Below are 16936 nucleotides of genomic sequence, written 5' to 3' on the forward strand. Positions count from 1 at the left end.
ACAGATAGAGTGCCTATTGTATGCTACCCACTTTTCTAGATGCTGAGTATATAAAAGTGAACAAAGAAGACAAGAAAACTCTGTACTTGTGTCCAGCATAGCTGAAGTGAGTGTGGGAACTTGAGAGAGGATAATAGCTAGAGATAAGATCACAACAGAGTAAGAGCCAGAGGGATTTTTAGTTTATAGTGATGGGAAGCTAAGGTAGGCTCTCAACACTTCTTATCTGGATGATGATGGTACCCATGATAACATGCTATCTTATTCAATTCTGCAAACATGTCTATGAACATAGGTGCTTATCTAATGCTCATTTTATAGATAACAAACCTGAGACATGGAGTATTCATGTAACTTTCCCAAGGTCATACAAGTAGTAAATGGTAGGGTCAAGGTTCGGACCTGGTTCTGTCTGAATCCAAAATCTATGCTTAATAATTATTCTGATTAGAATTTTGAATTTTATTACATGAGTTGTAAAGAACCATTTACTTTTTTTAAGGAAGGGAGTGACATGATCATATATATGTTTAAGAACCATAATTAGGCTAAATCATATAGGATAAAATGAAGCAAAGAGAATGGAATGGTTATGACCATCTTTTCATAGTGTATTTTCACATAGCTAACACTTCTGTTTAAAATTTGACCTGCCATCCTTTTCCTAATGCCAGTTCACTCTAGAGTTATTTCCCTTATTCTGGACATGATACAACATTCTTTTAATCATCGGGACTTAAAGCTTTTGGAGTCTTTGATTTTTCCCTTTCCCTCATCTTAATATTCACTGACTAAATCCTGTTTTTCCTTACAATCTCTCTTGAATTTGCCCTTTTTTTGTCTTTTCTACACATACCCTAGTTATCATTTTAAGTATATCAGTCTTTGACATTTGCCACCAAATTATTCTCCTATGTCGTTTCTTTTCTATATCATTTTGTATTTTCTACTAAATTCTAAGCTTAAGGCCTTAAAAGTACCATGCATCATTTATCTCTTATCCCTGGTGTTCAGCATAGTCCTCAACTCACGGTGGATTAAAGAATGTACTTCTCCATTCATATTTGCTTTGCTCCTAACCTGCCTCCCCTAAAAAAATGTACAGTGCTCCATTTCCTGAGTGACAAATTATAACTTTATTCTGACATTCACTTGCACCTAACTCTAGCAAATGTGTGTTCTGGAAAAGTTTGGCCTTTGTAGTCAACCTCTGTGTGTGTGGTGGGGTCATATATAAACACAGTTATACATATATATATATATATAAGTATAGAATTAAATTTAGGAGTATTGCTCTATAGCCCACAAAAGTTGGAGTTTAGAGAAGAATCTGCATTCGGAAACATTTATTGACTATCTAGTATTTTCTAACATCCTCCTAGGCACCATGGATTCAAAAATATTACCAAAGCAAAGTCTCTAGCCATGTAAGAGCTCATATTGAGTGTGAGAGACTACTGTGTTGAAATGTTTACAGTGAATGAAGATGGCTAAAAAAAGGTATTAATTGCTTCTAAGATAGAGAAGTCTTCAGAAATGACATGGGAGTTGAGTAGTCTGAAATGTGAGTAGGTGTTTTCTTGGCGGATAAAAAGGAACAAAAAGGAAGGGCGTCTACACAGAGAGAGCTGTTGTTGCAAAAGCACAGTGGCATGAAACTGCGTGGTATGTTTAAGCAGTTGTAATCAGGCAGACAGCAGCAGGAGGCAGGTTAGAAAGGTAGACAAGGGTCAGCTCAAGGGAGGGTCTTGTATGCAAAATCAAGAACTTTTCTTTTCCAGCAGATGACAGGAGCCTTTGCAATGGATCTTTTGAATGGACTCTGATTACCATTGAGAAATTAAACATTTGAAGAATAACATCTATGCGGTTAGGTTAAATTAACTGCAGTTGTTTATTTGGAGAACAGGACGGGAATGAGAAGGGAACTTTCACTCTGTGAGAGGTTGTTATGTACAGCATAGTGACCAGTTATTTTCAGTTCCCACTGAGGACAAAGCAAGAAGAAATAGGCTTACATCTCATCAGAAGGGAAAATTACCTACAGAAGGGGTCCTTCACAGAAAGATTGAATGTGACTGACGTAGGTCATTAAAATGTTGTCTGAGGCTCTCTGGCTGTGTGCTGGTTTCTGTGTACTCAAACAGCCCAATTTCAAAGACATGGCAAGACTGAAGGTTTTGAAGCTTGAATGAGGATATTTGGAATAAAGAAATTTCTTATGTGTCAATTAGTTATTGAGAAATTTTGCTATATACCTAACTAAATTTTGGAGATGTACTTGAACATATAAAATATATGTAGTATCTTTCATAATATAACATTTGTGTGTACTAGGAAAAAGAAATGATCAGAATCAGCTGTAGAAACACGTGTCCTATTAAAGGTATTTTGTATTCATGTACCATTTTAGAAAGTTATTAAAGATTAGGTAGATAGAATTCAATTAAATTCAGTTATTAATCTTTATGTGTAACATTTATTGGTCAGATGATTAAATTAAAATTGCTGTATATGGTTTATTAACTGATTGCACCTGATCAGTTAATACAGTGACTCACTCTTATTTTCATTATCATCCAGTGATAACTGCGCTTATTAAAATAATATAAAACTTTTTTTAGCTTTTTCAAATATTTCCCATTTCTAGAACTGCTGTTTGTGTTATTGTTTGAAGATATATAAAAGAAGATTGTAGAGTGACCATTTTGTTCATCCTTTTGCATCTTATAAAAATAAGTCATATATGTCTCTCCCTACCTGTCATGGCTGGAGAGAGGAAAAACACATACAGGGATGCAAAAAGGCACTTTGCTTCTGGCTAGAGCAAACCTTGAAATGCATACAATATAACCACCACTAAGACTTAGGCAATCTAGGCAACTATTAATTGGATATTTCATGTTAATGTAAAATTTTAACATGATTTCATATTAAACAGCTATCAAATGGAAATCAATTCTATTTCTTAATAAACTAACTCAAACATTTTGGAAATGACTTGTACATAATCAGATTAGATTACTCTTGTTCTACCCCAAGAGATGTATATATCCAACTAGTACACTTAGAAAAGCAAATTATTGGATAAATGTCTTTAACCAGTAGAACTGATGTTCTTAGTTGCCTTCTGTGCTGACATTGAACAACACGATAGGGCCTGAGAGAGATACAATGGCTAATGTGTGAATGGCATAGACTTGGTAAGAGAGACTGAAGGCATGATATAAAGTAATTAAGCTTCAATAAGTAAAAAATATTGTCCATTATATTTTAATATTATATATATATATATTTTAAATAATTGGTCTAAGGCCTCTCACACATAGAGAAAGGTTTAAAAGACCACCCATTTGTCGTGATTTCCTGCCAGTTTGAACCATTAAAATGGTCTCTGTGTGTTTTTTTTTTTAAAAAAACACAACAAATATTGCAATACATTAAGCAGCTTGTCTCCCAGACCAACTAAGATACTTCTCAACTTGACAAGACAGACATTTGGCCATGTTTGCCCATGCTTTGAAGGGAATATTATGATTCTAAAAGAAATACATGCATAGTCTGTCTAAAAGTCTTTATCATTTCATCAAAGATACTAATACATTTAACTGATGTTGTGCTTTATTTATCTTTTTAAAATGTAACCATTAACTCTTCTAAATTTTGTAACAAATTAAATTGTTAATGGACCAGATACTGAATAAATATTTATTAATAAATACAATTTTTGAAAATTAAGCACTTATAAGTATGCATGCCAAAAACTGAAATGTTCTTTAATACAAAACAATCTAACACATGTGACAAAGAAAAAAAATCACCCATAAAATTGACATATGAGCACAGTGCTATTTTTCTGTTTTTATATTTCCTTTCCAGTGTTAGCCATGTGCATTTTATTGTAAACTATAATGTACTTGTACAATTTGATGTCCTAAAAAACTAGGTGGGTTTTTGTTGTTTTGAATTGTGTTCTTTTTAAAAAAAAAAAAAAATTGTTTTTGTCTCCATTTATGTTATGACTCCAAAGAGTCCATAAAATACATAGGAATTTCCTTTCCTTTGGGAAGATGTACCTGCAATTTTTTCTAAGCACTTAATGTTTCCAGAATTTTAGGATTTAGGTAGTTAGTGAACTTCTAAGGAAAAAGAAAATGTTAATTTCCTTTTTATTTGGAATATCCGGCATACTCTTAAAAACGATGCACTTTGTAAACACATCACACAGTAATCCCAGGTAAAGACCTCTCTTTAGGAATGTGAGCTTCCCATTGATTCCTCTACAGCTGCTATCCTTACTTAAGGAAAATTGCCCTTGAGGTTTGTGTTGCTTTTTGTTCTTTCAGCTTGTTGTTGAGTTGTGTCATTTCTACCTTAAAGTACTTAAAAGTGTTTAGTGGATCAGCACGATAATGTAAAATTTTAAATATTTTTCCTATGTGGGATAAAGTAATCCCCGAAATTTTGAAAGAAATCATTGTGACCTCTTGAACTATCAACATTATGCCTCCTGTGGCTGTTTGGTTGTTTGGAACCTTGAGACTAATATTTCTTCTAAGTTGTTTACATCATTGAGATGCAAATGGTTGTTAAAAACCTGTAGAACAAAACAGATCCAGTGTGGGCCTGATTTATTAAATGCTATGTTTTTCTTTCTTAGTCACTCAAACAATAAGGATTAATTTACTCCGTTACCTAAATATCCTGTACAGCCTTTTCATAAACCTGTTTGTGAAAAATACTCATTTATTCTAAACAGAGTAATCCTTAAAGCTAAAAATTCCAAATCAGTATGAACATCAGTGGACAAACCCATCATCTAAGGATTATAGAATTATAACATCCAATAGAATGAGAAAACTTGATACTTTATGCTGTATTTATGCTTTGTTTCTAAGTAAATCCTTGATTTTATTTGCAGCTTAGTCTAGTATGAGAATTATATTGCAGCACTAGATTTTCTTTTTTTGTGTGTCCTATGCTTTAAAGATTTTTACCATTCTAACTGTGGCATCTCTTTTGTTGTGTGTCTGAAAAGGAAATACAATATGTAAGCAAATAAAATTTTTCATATTATCAGGATTGTATGGTGAGATTTTTTTTAATAACTCAGTATAAGCACAACCTTGAGAATTATTTTCTGATGGTCCATGCAAGTAGAGGAGGATAAAATGTGCTTGCTCCTTTACATTAATTTACATCAACAATGGCTAGAAATAAATATAATCTCACAAATGAATCTAACTTTTAAGAACATATTTTTGTAATAAAGCAAAGAACAGAATGATGATAAAATAAGCACACAGTAACTTGGGCTATTATCAATACTTAAATTGATGTTCTTCTCTCATGAAAAGAATAGTTCATTTTGCCACAATAATTTAGACATTTTTGAAAATACAGATTAAGGTTTAATTTGGCACTTTTATTGGTCATCTTACTTGCTTTTAAAATATGGAGCTCCTTTTAAAATCTAGAGCACTGCTACTAGACCACATTAAGAACCTACCCCAAAGTTTTAAAAACATTTTAAATGGGTTATAATAAATTCATTCATTTCACTTGTTTAAAAAAGTATTTACTAAAAAATTACTAAAAAATGTGTTGTTGTTTTCTTCCAGATCAGAGATACTAAATCAGCGGATCAAAAAACAACCCTTTTGCATTTTATTGCCGACATTTGTGAGGAAAAATATCGAGATATCCTAAAATTTCCTGAAGAACTGGAACACGTAGAAAGTGCAAGCAAAGGTAATTGATTTATAACTACTTTGAGATTATTTCTTGCCTATATGGTTTAAATGGAACAATTAAAGAATCTGTAAACATTATTCATAAAAGTATTTTTTGTTTGTTTACTGATAAAAGAAAAGCAGGAAAATAGTTTCCATTAGCTTATATTTGACAGCATACTACATTTTAATAACCTATTTTGTCTTACATCTTTTTTTTTTTACCACTGCTACGTTATTAAAGCTTTCATTTCTCTGATCAGATAATATGTTTGTACTTTCATTTGATAAACATTTAAGTGGATATTGTTTGCAAAGGAACCATACTATAGGGCTCTTGGTTATATGACAATGATTGTGAGAGTTTTTGATTGAGTGTGGTTAAAATATAGTAAATGAGAAAAATGTGTGTATATATACATACACACAAATGTGTTATAAAATAAGGATGCATGTGAGAAATGCTGCAGGAAAAGATAATGTCCTGTAGTTGAGATGAGGAGGAAAGTACTCTTGAATGGGTAGATAAGAGAAGGCTTCATGGAAGAGGTCAAAGGTGAAATATGAGGTTAGGGTTTTACAGACATGGAAAAGAGGTTTGCTTTCCAGAGAGAAAACAACATGAGCAAGGCAAAGTGGCAGAATGTTTTAGGACAAGTGAAGGGAATGGTTGACTCTGAGGCTGGAGCAGTAAGGTAGGTATCTCTGAGACTTCAGTGTCAGGCTAAGGAGTCTAGTCTTGATGTGGTAAGCAGTACAGCATCATTGAAGGGATAGAATAGACAAGCCATGGCTCCTGTGAGGAACAGGATGTTTGAAACAAAAATGTCTCTGAGATTTTAATTCAGGGTAATTAGCTTTGTCAGTAAGTATTATCTACTTTTGCAAGAGGTTGAAAAGTGAAAGAAAAGAAGATTAAGGAAACATTTGCTGAAGGTGAGATTATGTGCGAGAAGAAGGGCATTTTCCCTCTTAGATAAGAGAAGTACACCATAAATCTTATACTTGAAATTACACTGAAGTAATTTCATTCTGTAACTCTGAGGACTTTTGGTAAGGACTTCATATATGTTTCTCAAGTTTATTACAAACCATATAAACCTGTTAGTTTCCTTTTAAGTTAAAAATAGTGAATCTATAAAACCCAGAATATTCTTTGAATAACATTGGGCAGTGGTCATCTCAGCCAGTTGGGTATTGTCAATCAAATCCTCAACATATTTCTTTAATTTTACCGAGTTTGTATCGTTTTGTGGTCCAAGGAGCAAACTAACACAAAAAGACAAACTATGATTATATTGTATTATTTATTTTCTTTCATTGTTTTCAAAAAATTGTGAAATATGATGGAAAATTACACAAATTACAACTATAATGGCAACTTTCTGGTAATAGCTCTTCTAAAGAATTTATCTTCGGATTTAAAAATACAGCTTTCTGACTAGAAGCATATTTACTAACATGTGGCTAATGTGAAATAATAACATTTTAAACATTTGTGTTGTAATTTGAAATGTATATATATATAGCACAAAAAAGACCAGTTATTAAATTAGCTCATTTTGTTGCTATTAATACTTTTTGATTGCCTTCTACCAGAATTTTTTTCTAAGTTTTCTTTGTTCAACATGTATCATCAATTTTTACAACATTTTGGAAAGAAGTATGTCAATAATATATCTATATATACACACACAGTGCCACACATGAAAATATATATATTTATATGTAATATATTTACTATACATAAATAAATATGTACCACACACTTATATCAATCAACAGGTATTTATATAAACCTCAATCAACAGTTATATATATGTTATATATAACCATAGGTATTTACATGTGATCCAGCAGTTCCACTACTAGGTATTTATCCAAAGAAAAAGAAATCAGCATATCAAAGGGATACCTGTACCCCATGTTTATTGCAACACTGTTCACAATAGGTAAGATATGAAATCAGCCTAGATGTCTATCAATGGATTAATGGATAAAGAAAATGTGGTGTATATACACAATGGAATACTATTCATCTGTAAAAAAGAAATAAATCCTCTCATTTGAAGTAACATGGATGGAACTGGAGGTAATTAAGTGAAATAAGCCAGGCACAGATAGACAGATATTGCATGTTTTTACTCACATGCAGGAGCTAAGAAGGTTGGTCTCATAGAGATAGAGCGTAGATTGATGCTTACCACAGGCTGGGAAAGGTGAAGGGTAGGGGGATGAAGAGTGTTTGGTTAATGTGTATGAACATACAGTTAGGTGGAAGAAATAAGTTCTGGCCTGGTGCAATGGCTCACACCTGTAATTTCAGCTAATTGGGAGGCTGAGGTGGGAGGAACACTTGAGGCCAGGAGTTTGAGACCAGCCTGGGCAGCATAGTGAGACCACCCCCATCAAAAAATTTTAAAAATTAGCCAGTTTCATGCTACTTGCAGGGGCTGAGGCAAGAGCATTCCTTGAGCCCAGGAGGCTACAGTGAGCTATGATCACACCACTGCACTCTAGCCTGGGCGACAGAGCAAGACCCTGTCTCTTAAAAAAAATTAAAGAAAGAAATAATACGTCCTAATGTTTGATAGCAGAATAGATTGACTGTGGGTAGGAATGATATATTGCATATTTCAAAATAGCTAGAAGGGAAGATTTGAAATATTCCCAACACAAAGAAATGATAAATGTTCAAGGTGGTAGATACCCTAAACACCCCAATTTAGTCATTACACATTCTATGCATGTAGCAATATATCGTATGTACCCCATAAGTATACAAATATTATGTATCAATAAAAAACTTAAGAATATATAGATATTTATATATGTGTATATAGCGTGTATATATATATATTTTATATAGTTATGTAGTGAGACATTCAATAATCTTGTACACTTTAGCCACTACTGCTACTGACAAAAGTAGATTGTAGAGCCCAGCCTTTTGAGTTAGACACTATAAATTTCTTTCTTTCTTTCTTTCTTTTTTGAGACGAAGTCTTGCTCTTTCGCCCAGGCTGGAGTGCAGTGGCACAATCTTAGCTCACTGCAACATCTGCCTCCCGGGCTCAAGCAATTCTCCTACCTCAGCCTCCCAAGTAGCTGGGATTACAGGCGCACGCCACCATGCCCAGCTAATTTTTGTACTTTTTTAGTACAGACGGGGTTTCACCATGTTGGCCAGGCTGTTCTCAAACTCCTGACCTTGTGATCCACCCGCCTTGGCCTCCCAAAGTGCTGGGATTACAGGCGTGAGCCACCGCGCCAGGCCTGACACTATAACTTTCTAATCCTAGCTCTACTACCTATTAGTTCTATAATTTGAGCTAATAATTTAAACTTCTAAGATTTTGTTTACTCATCTGTAAAATAAGAATAATGACAATGAGATTAAATTAGTTAACATAGGCATTGCATCCAGTAAAAGGGTATAGTTTATAGTATATGCTTGACACATAGTAAGTATGCGGCTGTTGCTGAACTACTACTATTACTAGTAGTAGTAGTAGTAGTAGTAGTAGTAGTGGTAGTAGTAGTAGTATTGATATACCACTAAGGATATTATAGTTCTTTCTTTTGTCTTATTAGAAGGGAACAATCATAAAATATCTTATAGTTCCTCCAGTCTCAGTAAGTATGTATTATATTCAATTCTATTTGTTTGTTTCCTATTCCTGGGCTTTTGGTAAATCCTTTTATATATTTTTTTCTTTATTTTATTTTTCCTTTTTAATTTTTTGTATATCACCAACTTCCTTTTTCCAATCCATTTCAAGAGCGAAATCTCTCTGCTCTATTTTGATCATTCCTGATTTTGTGCATTCTTCCTGCCAGTGTATTCAAAAGACTGTTGCCAAAAATCCTCTTCTTATATCACTGTTTGGGCCATAGCAATCCCTACTCTCAAATTATTTTGACTAGTTATTTTTCTTTCCCTATGAAATTCAGACTGAGAATTCTCAACTGAAAAAGATCTTACGCACATTCTGCCTGCTTGCATCCCTCTTTCATTTCCTCCTAGTTCTCATTTCAGTATACCCAGACATATAGTCTCCTGAGCCATTTTTATTCCTTTATAATAATCCTGTCTCTGTGTACGATTTCATGCTGCATCCTCTGGCTGGAAATTTCACCTGCCCTGTACTCTAAGACAACTGACTGTCATTTGCCAAATCTCTGTTCAGAATCTATTTCCTTTTTCTTCTTCCTTTTTTTTTTTTTTTTTTTTTTTAACTAAAGCCTTAGGAGAAAATACTTTTTGTATTAGTCTGCAGGAAGAAACAAAGCATTGTAAAAGGTCAAGCCAATTACCTCTTATTTATATTTAAATACTTTTCCTTGGTATTTGAGTCTAACTTGTCTTGTTTACTTAATGTACATTTCAGCCCTGTTTGAATCACACTTTATCACATTCAGGACTGTGTATAACATAGCAAAAAACAAAAATAGGTCAACACTATATAATTCATTTTATTTGATGATGGACTATCTCCTTGTAAAATGATCCCGTTCTCTTCGAAAACGAAAACAAAAGATTGTCTTTTTTTTTTAAACTGGAGTGATATAGATAAGAAAAAACTAATTCAGTTAATGAATTATATAGCTAATATTGAAAGAACAACTTGATTACTACCAATATCTTTTTCCATATTTTTGTGTTATTAGAACGCACATACCTACTTTGATAGAGTAAGATCTTTTCTGTGTAGTATAGCAAATACCAAATTTATTTTAGTTCAGTACTAAAATTCCAGGCATCAACATTACTGGCAAAGGGGAAAAATATCACCTTGAAGTGAAAGGCAAACAAAAAGAAAGAAGTATGTGGGTTCCATGGAAAAAATCATCATAATTACATTTATTCCTTGTAAAGCTAAGCTGCTAAAATTGTGTGCTTCTTGGAAAATGCAAAACTATGGTATAAACTTGGCATATTTTTCTAGACCTCTGTAGCTCAAAGATAGTGGGGAAAAACACATCATTTTTACATTAAAACAGATATGTATTATGGAGTAGAATTCAAAATCCACATTAATTTTTAAAATAAAACAGATGACTTCAAAGAAATTTCCCACTTGTAGCAGATTCCCTACAGGAGTATTTTCAGTCTTCTCTTCCATTAGGGGTACTTTGGTGGGAAAAGTTTATGAAGCATTGCCTGAAGAATTAGAGAGCAGTTTTGTTTTGGGTTAAGTTTACTTATTTATTTATTTAGTTTGTTATTCAGTTAGTTAGTGACTATTGCAGGGAAAAGGGAGGAAAGTAGGCAAGGTGAGGGAAGAGAGTATATCACTTCCTTTTAAACATTGTCATAGGCCGTATGAAGTTCAGAAGCAAATTGTATAATGTAACTTTATTACCAGTAAAGTTAATAAAATAACATTGCTCTTGTCATTTTATTCTTGGTTAAATTATAAATCTGTGGGTCATTTCATTCAAGATTGGCATACCAATTAGTCTTTAGAGAAAGAAAATGGTTGTTACAGAGACTTTGATGCCTTTAAAACATTGAATTTTTTTTTCTTTTGGTGAACCACAATTATTTTTTTCCCCAATGATTAATTTTAAAGTTTATATATATGTATGTATATGTACATATGTAAACTTATATCTAATAGATATATATTGTATAAAACATTGCTGGTTTACTAGACATATTTGATGTCTTTTTTTCCCCCTGTGGCTATCACTTTAATTTTCAGCTTTAAGGATTTTTTACTGTTTGATTTAAAACCACTCCTGTTTTATAGGTTGACTCCAGGTATTAAACCAAATGGTTAGTAAAGTTTAATTAAAGCTATTTTATTCAAAAGGGGGAAATTATATTAATGCATTTGAAGGTGGTATTTATCCTGAGGTTTGCATAAATCCAAAATGGGTTTCACTTCAGTTAAATTGGTGCCATCCTACAAGATAAAAGCTAGTTAAGTTTCTTCTGAACAGTGCTAACTTTTTTATGAATTAAATAAATTATTATAATTTTAACAATCAACTATACCTTTTGATATCTGCCATGTTTCCATGTCATGTTAGTTACCGATTAGCTGTTTATCCACTCTGACTTTTTCACGGGATTAATAACAATGGAAGTTCTGATTAAAGGCAATGTTATAGGGGAAAATCTATGGATTCATTCCATAGTAGTATTTCTTTTTTATATAAAAGAAAAAAGTAAAATAATAGCAAAGTTAAAAAGTTTGGGGGGAAGAAGAAAGATGAAACAATTCCAGAAACTCCACAGCTGGTTGAAGCTTTAGAGATTATCTAGTCCCTGCTAAAAGGGACCCAAGATGACATTTCATCCAAACTTATTTTACAGTTGAAGAAACTGAGATGCAGAATGATAAAGGACTTGCCCACGATCACATAGCTGGGCAGTAGAGTCCATGTACATTTGGAGGCCTTGTTTAGAGTTATTACATATATTTCATCCACATTTTTACCTCCTTTGTGGTCGAAAATATGCAACAAAGACTCATGCTCACATACTGGAAAACATATAGAAAGTAGATGCTGACCAAATAAAAAACTTACTGGAAGTATAAATGCTACTTTCTCTGTAGTTGTCCATAATCTTTCTAGCTCCATTTTGACAGAATTAACCATTCCTTTCTCTGTGTCACAGCAGCCCTTTAGCGTTATTGGTAATAGAGCACATACCACATTTGCACTTTTTATTTAATTATTTGCTTCTATCTGTACCTCCTCTTGAGTTTCTTAGTAACAAAGACTGTATTCTTTTTGTCCTTACAATCTCGGTGCTATCATAGCACCTCAGTCGGAGGGGTTCAATCTATGGCCATACCAACCTGAATGCACCTGATATTGGAAGCTAAACAGGGTCCTGCCTGGTCAGTTCTTGGAAGGGAGGTAGAAGTGCTTAATAAATGCTTATTAAATTAATTGCATATCATTTTAGTACAGCAGTCATATTTCAAAATAAGACATTGTGGGAAGTTGACAAATAGAGAGTAACAGTCTGAAAATTACTGTTCACTGTAAATTTGAGAGGAGAAACAAGGTAAATTAGAATAAGGAGGACACCGGTATTTAACAATATTTCCCAGTCCACACTTTGCTTCTTCAAGGGAAATGGTGAAATTGGAAACAATTTGTTAATAATGGAAAGGACCTAAACTTATGGACGCCACCAAACCACAAAGGTTTATGGTGAACAGTAAGGACCAAGTCATAGGACCTAATGGGAGTGACTGTCTCAATGTGAAATGTAACTAACTGCTGAAACATCTATGTTGAATACCTGAAAAAAAAATTGCATATTGTCTACTATTAGTTTCATTGAAAAATCTTTGAGTTTTTTAGTAATCTATTAAAGAAAAATCTGTGGAACAAAATCCTGTTTTTAGAGTGTTTAACTTTTACTTATAGTGACTTATAGGACCTAAGATGCAAGAAAGTATTAAACTAAGGTTTCCTAACAGATTTAAACTTTGAGTTATAATCTAACTTTTTAGAAGCACAGAATGATAATATACCAGTGTGACAAAATGTTAGTAGAATTGACCTTACTTAAATCTTAGCAGCCTGAGTAAAACTGAGTATACATATTACTACATTATTTTAATAAAAATGTTAACTTGTTTGTTCAGCTTAGTTTGGATTTTTTTCAGGCCGGGCGCGGTGGCTCACGCCTGTAATCCCAGCACTTTGGGAGGCCGAGATGGGCGGATCACGAGGTCAGGAGATCGAGACCATCCTGGCTAACACGGTGAAACCCCATCTCTACTAAAAATACAAAAAAGTAGCCAGGCGTGCTCGCGGGCACCTGTAGTCCCAGCTGCTCAGGAGGCTGAGGCAGGAGAATGGCGTGAACCCAGGAGGTAGAGGCTGCAGTGAGCCGAGATCGCGCCACTGCACTCCAGCCTGGGCCACAAAGCAAGACTCCATCTCAAAAAAAAAAAAAAAAAAAAAAAGGACTTCAAGTAACTTAAACAATTTTTGCTGAACGAATTGTACTCTATCAATAGCAACACCATAAATATGTTATAAAATTTAGGGGAACATTGTTAAATGTTAGGGAATCAAATACATATTTATCTACATAAATTTTCCAGTCTGTAAGACTTCTTTCTTCCTCACTCTCACCAAGTCAGTCCTAATTTTTCTAAACAAATGACTGTCTTTAAAATAAGAGAAAAAATAAGAGGTCTAAAACAGTCACAGAAATTTTTTTTATTATTATTTTTATTTTTGGTAAGAACACTTAACATGAGATCTACCCTCTTAAATTTTTAAGTGTATAATACATTATTATTGACTATAATTACAGTGTTGTACAGCAGATCTCTAGAGCTTATTCATCAGTTAAGGAAGATAAATAAGCTCAGGAAAATGTATTTTTAATGTGAAATGTCAAAAGGACTTAGGAAAGAAAGTCATGTTTTCTTCTTGCTGTTCAGTAATCTAGTCATTACCAAACAATGTTATCAATGCATAACATATAAACATTTCATAATTCATTTTCATTTCTAGAGGAAACTAGTGAGTAAAAACAATATCTTCAGGTAGCAGTGAAAGGAAGCAGAGATCATGGCCGTTTGGATTTGAGTGAATTCTTTCAACACAAATCAATGATTTTATAGACATATATAGGTTTTTGTCAGGGTTCCTTAGCTTTTGCATCTCAAAATCTATTTTTGCTAGGGAACTGTATAATAGCTCATCTGTCTTACCCTCCTTGTCTCAGAGCCCAGGCTTCTGTGCCTTTTCCAATCTGAAAAGCCTCCTCCTTGTCTCTGTCCTTTTGAGCTTCATGTATCTTTTTAAAGGCCCACTTTAAATTCCACCACTCTATAAAAAGCTTCTCCAACTATTCTACCTTTCAATGGCTTCTCAGTTTCCTCCATAATACTTTGAACCTTTTAGCTGATCCTGTACTCTCTTGCAATACAGTATAAAGGTTTCTGTATTTATGGCTGCATACTGGCATGATGCTTTCTCAGTTATGTATGATATCATTAGTCTGCTTTTTCAGGACAAAATCTGTGTCACAGTGTTACAGACAAAATCTATAACACAGTGTCGGCATAGTAAATTCAGCTCAGTGAATGCTTATTAAACATTAACGTAATCCTTGTTGCTTTCTTTATTCAACCCTACAGTGAAATTTTCTGGGTGCTTGGAGTAACTAAAATATATTTGCAGATATTTAATTTCAACTTCTTACACATTAAACAAGTAGAAAACCATGTCTTCAAAAACATATTCTTTAAAAGTGATTGTTTAGGGCAAAAGTAGTCTATGATTTTAGAATTCATTATAATAGTTATTCTTAGGGTGGGTTCATGATTGGAATGGAATATGTAAGGGCTTCTGGGGTGTTGGTCATGTTCTGTTTCTTAATCTTGATGCTAGTTACATGGGTGTGTTTAGTTTCTGCAGATTGATTCAGGTGGCCACTTATATGCACTTTTCTTAATGTAGGTTTTACTTCAACCAAGCGGTTTTTAAAAGCCAGTCATTCAGATTTTTAATATGTGTAATATGAATAGTGAGGATGGTACTACATTTTAATTCAGAAGGTCCTCTTGCTTTTACCCATGCTTAGTTATAGTGATCACATGCATTGTATAAGTGTAAATAGGCAGCTGCTGTCAGAGTTAATCTGATGTTATTCTAAATAATTATTGTTAGGAAGTTGTATGTCTCCTAAAGATTTTATCCAAACACCTTTTTTTTTTTAGTCTAAGAGTAGATAGGTGTACTTTATTTTAAAAAAAGAAAGAAAAAGAGCCACCAACCACATTATGTACCACGTGAAGATCATGGTAATCTATATCATACTTGTCAATATTATGCTGTCTTATATGTCATTGAATCCTTGGCACATACTGACCTAAAATATTCACCAATAACCTGTCGCTGCTGTCATTTTTATTATTTTATCTTTGCTTCAATGTCAGTAAAAAGAATATATAGGAATATTAGTCAGCTTTAGCTCATTGTAGATTTAAGCTTGTTAGTTAAAAAGTGAATATTCGTATATCAAATGTTCTAATTTGATTGACTCCTGAAGTAAAACACAGGGACATACTTGATACAAGAGGTTGAAGTACTGATACTGAGTAGTATTGTCAAGGGGGGAGATGTGAGAGTAAGGGAAGAAGGAAGAAAGACAAATGAAGAAAGAACTAGCTTTCTGCTGCCACAGCAGAATCCTAAGAAAAGCTGGATCATGCCCTGAATGGAGACTCCCTTGTACTACTATGGAAATAGGTGGAATCCAGGAATCAACTTGGTTACCATTATTGTAGTTTTCATCACCACCAGTCCCTCTGATATATTCATCAATAAGGATGAGCCTGCTTAAGAGATGTAGGGCTTAGGGATTGGGGAGGTTACCAAACAGTATCAGAGCTACCTGAGCAACACCCCACATTTTCCACTTTTTACACGTTTTGAGTGTAGCTTGAACACAACCAAGTCATGGGCAGTACCATTGCTGTTGTGATTTCTTGAAATTAACTGGCATCTTTTGCTGGAATTTGGATTCTACAAGTTGATGAGACAAATTTAGCAAATATAACATTTCCTTGTGCCAAAGTTATATGACTCAAACTCCTTAACAGTATTTTCATGTAAAACGATCAGAGGGGAGGTGGCAGTTGTAGCCAGTTTTGCATTGCCATAATAAAATACCACAGATTAGGTAATTTCTAAAGAAAAAAATTTATTTCTTACAGTTCTGGAGGCTGGGAAGTCCAATATCAAGGTGCTAGTACCTAGCAAGTGCCTTCTTGCTCTGTCATCCCATGGCAGAAGGGTGGAGGGGTAGAAGGGTCAATGAGCATGGATGAGAGAGAAACAAGAGAGAGTACAACTCGCTTTTATAACAAATCTAATCCTGTGATAACAAATCCACTCCTGTGATAACCATATTAATCCATTTTTGAGGGCAGAGCCCTCATTGACATAATCACCTCTTAAAGGCCCTATTTCTCAACACCTCCATGGTAGGGATTAATTTTCCAACTCATGAACTTTGGGGGACACATTCAAACAACATCACTGGCATTTTAAGTTTAAGATTCATTGAAGTAGTGAGGAGAAAACCCTGACTTCTACTGGAAACTAGTAGCTCTGTGGCAAAAGATCCTGGTATAGTCATAATCTGAAAGACGTATTCACTGGAAATAATATGTCCAGGGATGAGAATCAGGACACACACCTTTGAGTTC

General features: G+C 33.8%; 1 protein-coding gene across 5 annotated transcripts in view; it reads left to right on the top strand.

Moving 5' to 3' along the window:
- The window catches only part of DIAPH2 (diaphanous related formin 2), a 922276-nt gene that overhangs the window by 450826 nt on the left and 454514 nt on the right, over positions 1 to 16936 (top strand). For all 5 annotated transcript variants that reach the window (XM_054677168.2, XM_054677165.2, XM_054677169.2 and 2 more), the window contains one exon: positions 5622 to 5751. In XM_054677168.2, coding sequence (XP_054533143.1) covers positions 5622 to 5751 — 130 coding nt within the window. The remainder of the gene's footprint in view (positions 1 to 5621; positions 5752 to 16936) is intronic.

Source organism: Pan troglodytes, chromosome X (assembly GCF_028858775.2).
Source record: "Pan troglodytes isolate AG18354 chromosome X, NHGRI_mPanTro3-v2.0_pri, whole genome shotgun sequence".
Lineage (NCBI taxonomy): Eukaryota > Metazoa > Chordata > Mammalia > Primates > Hominidae > Pan > Pan troglodytes.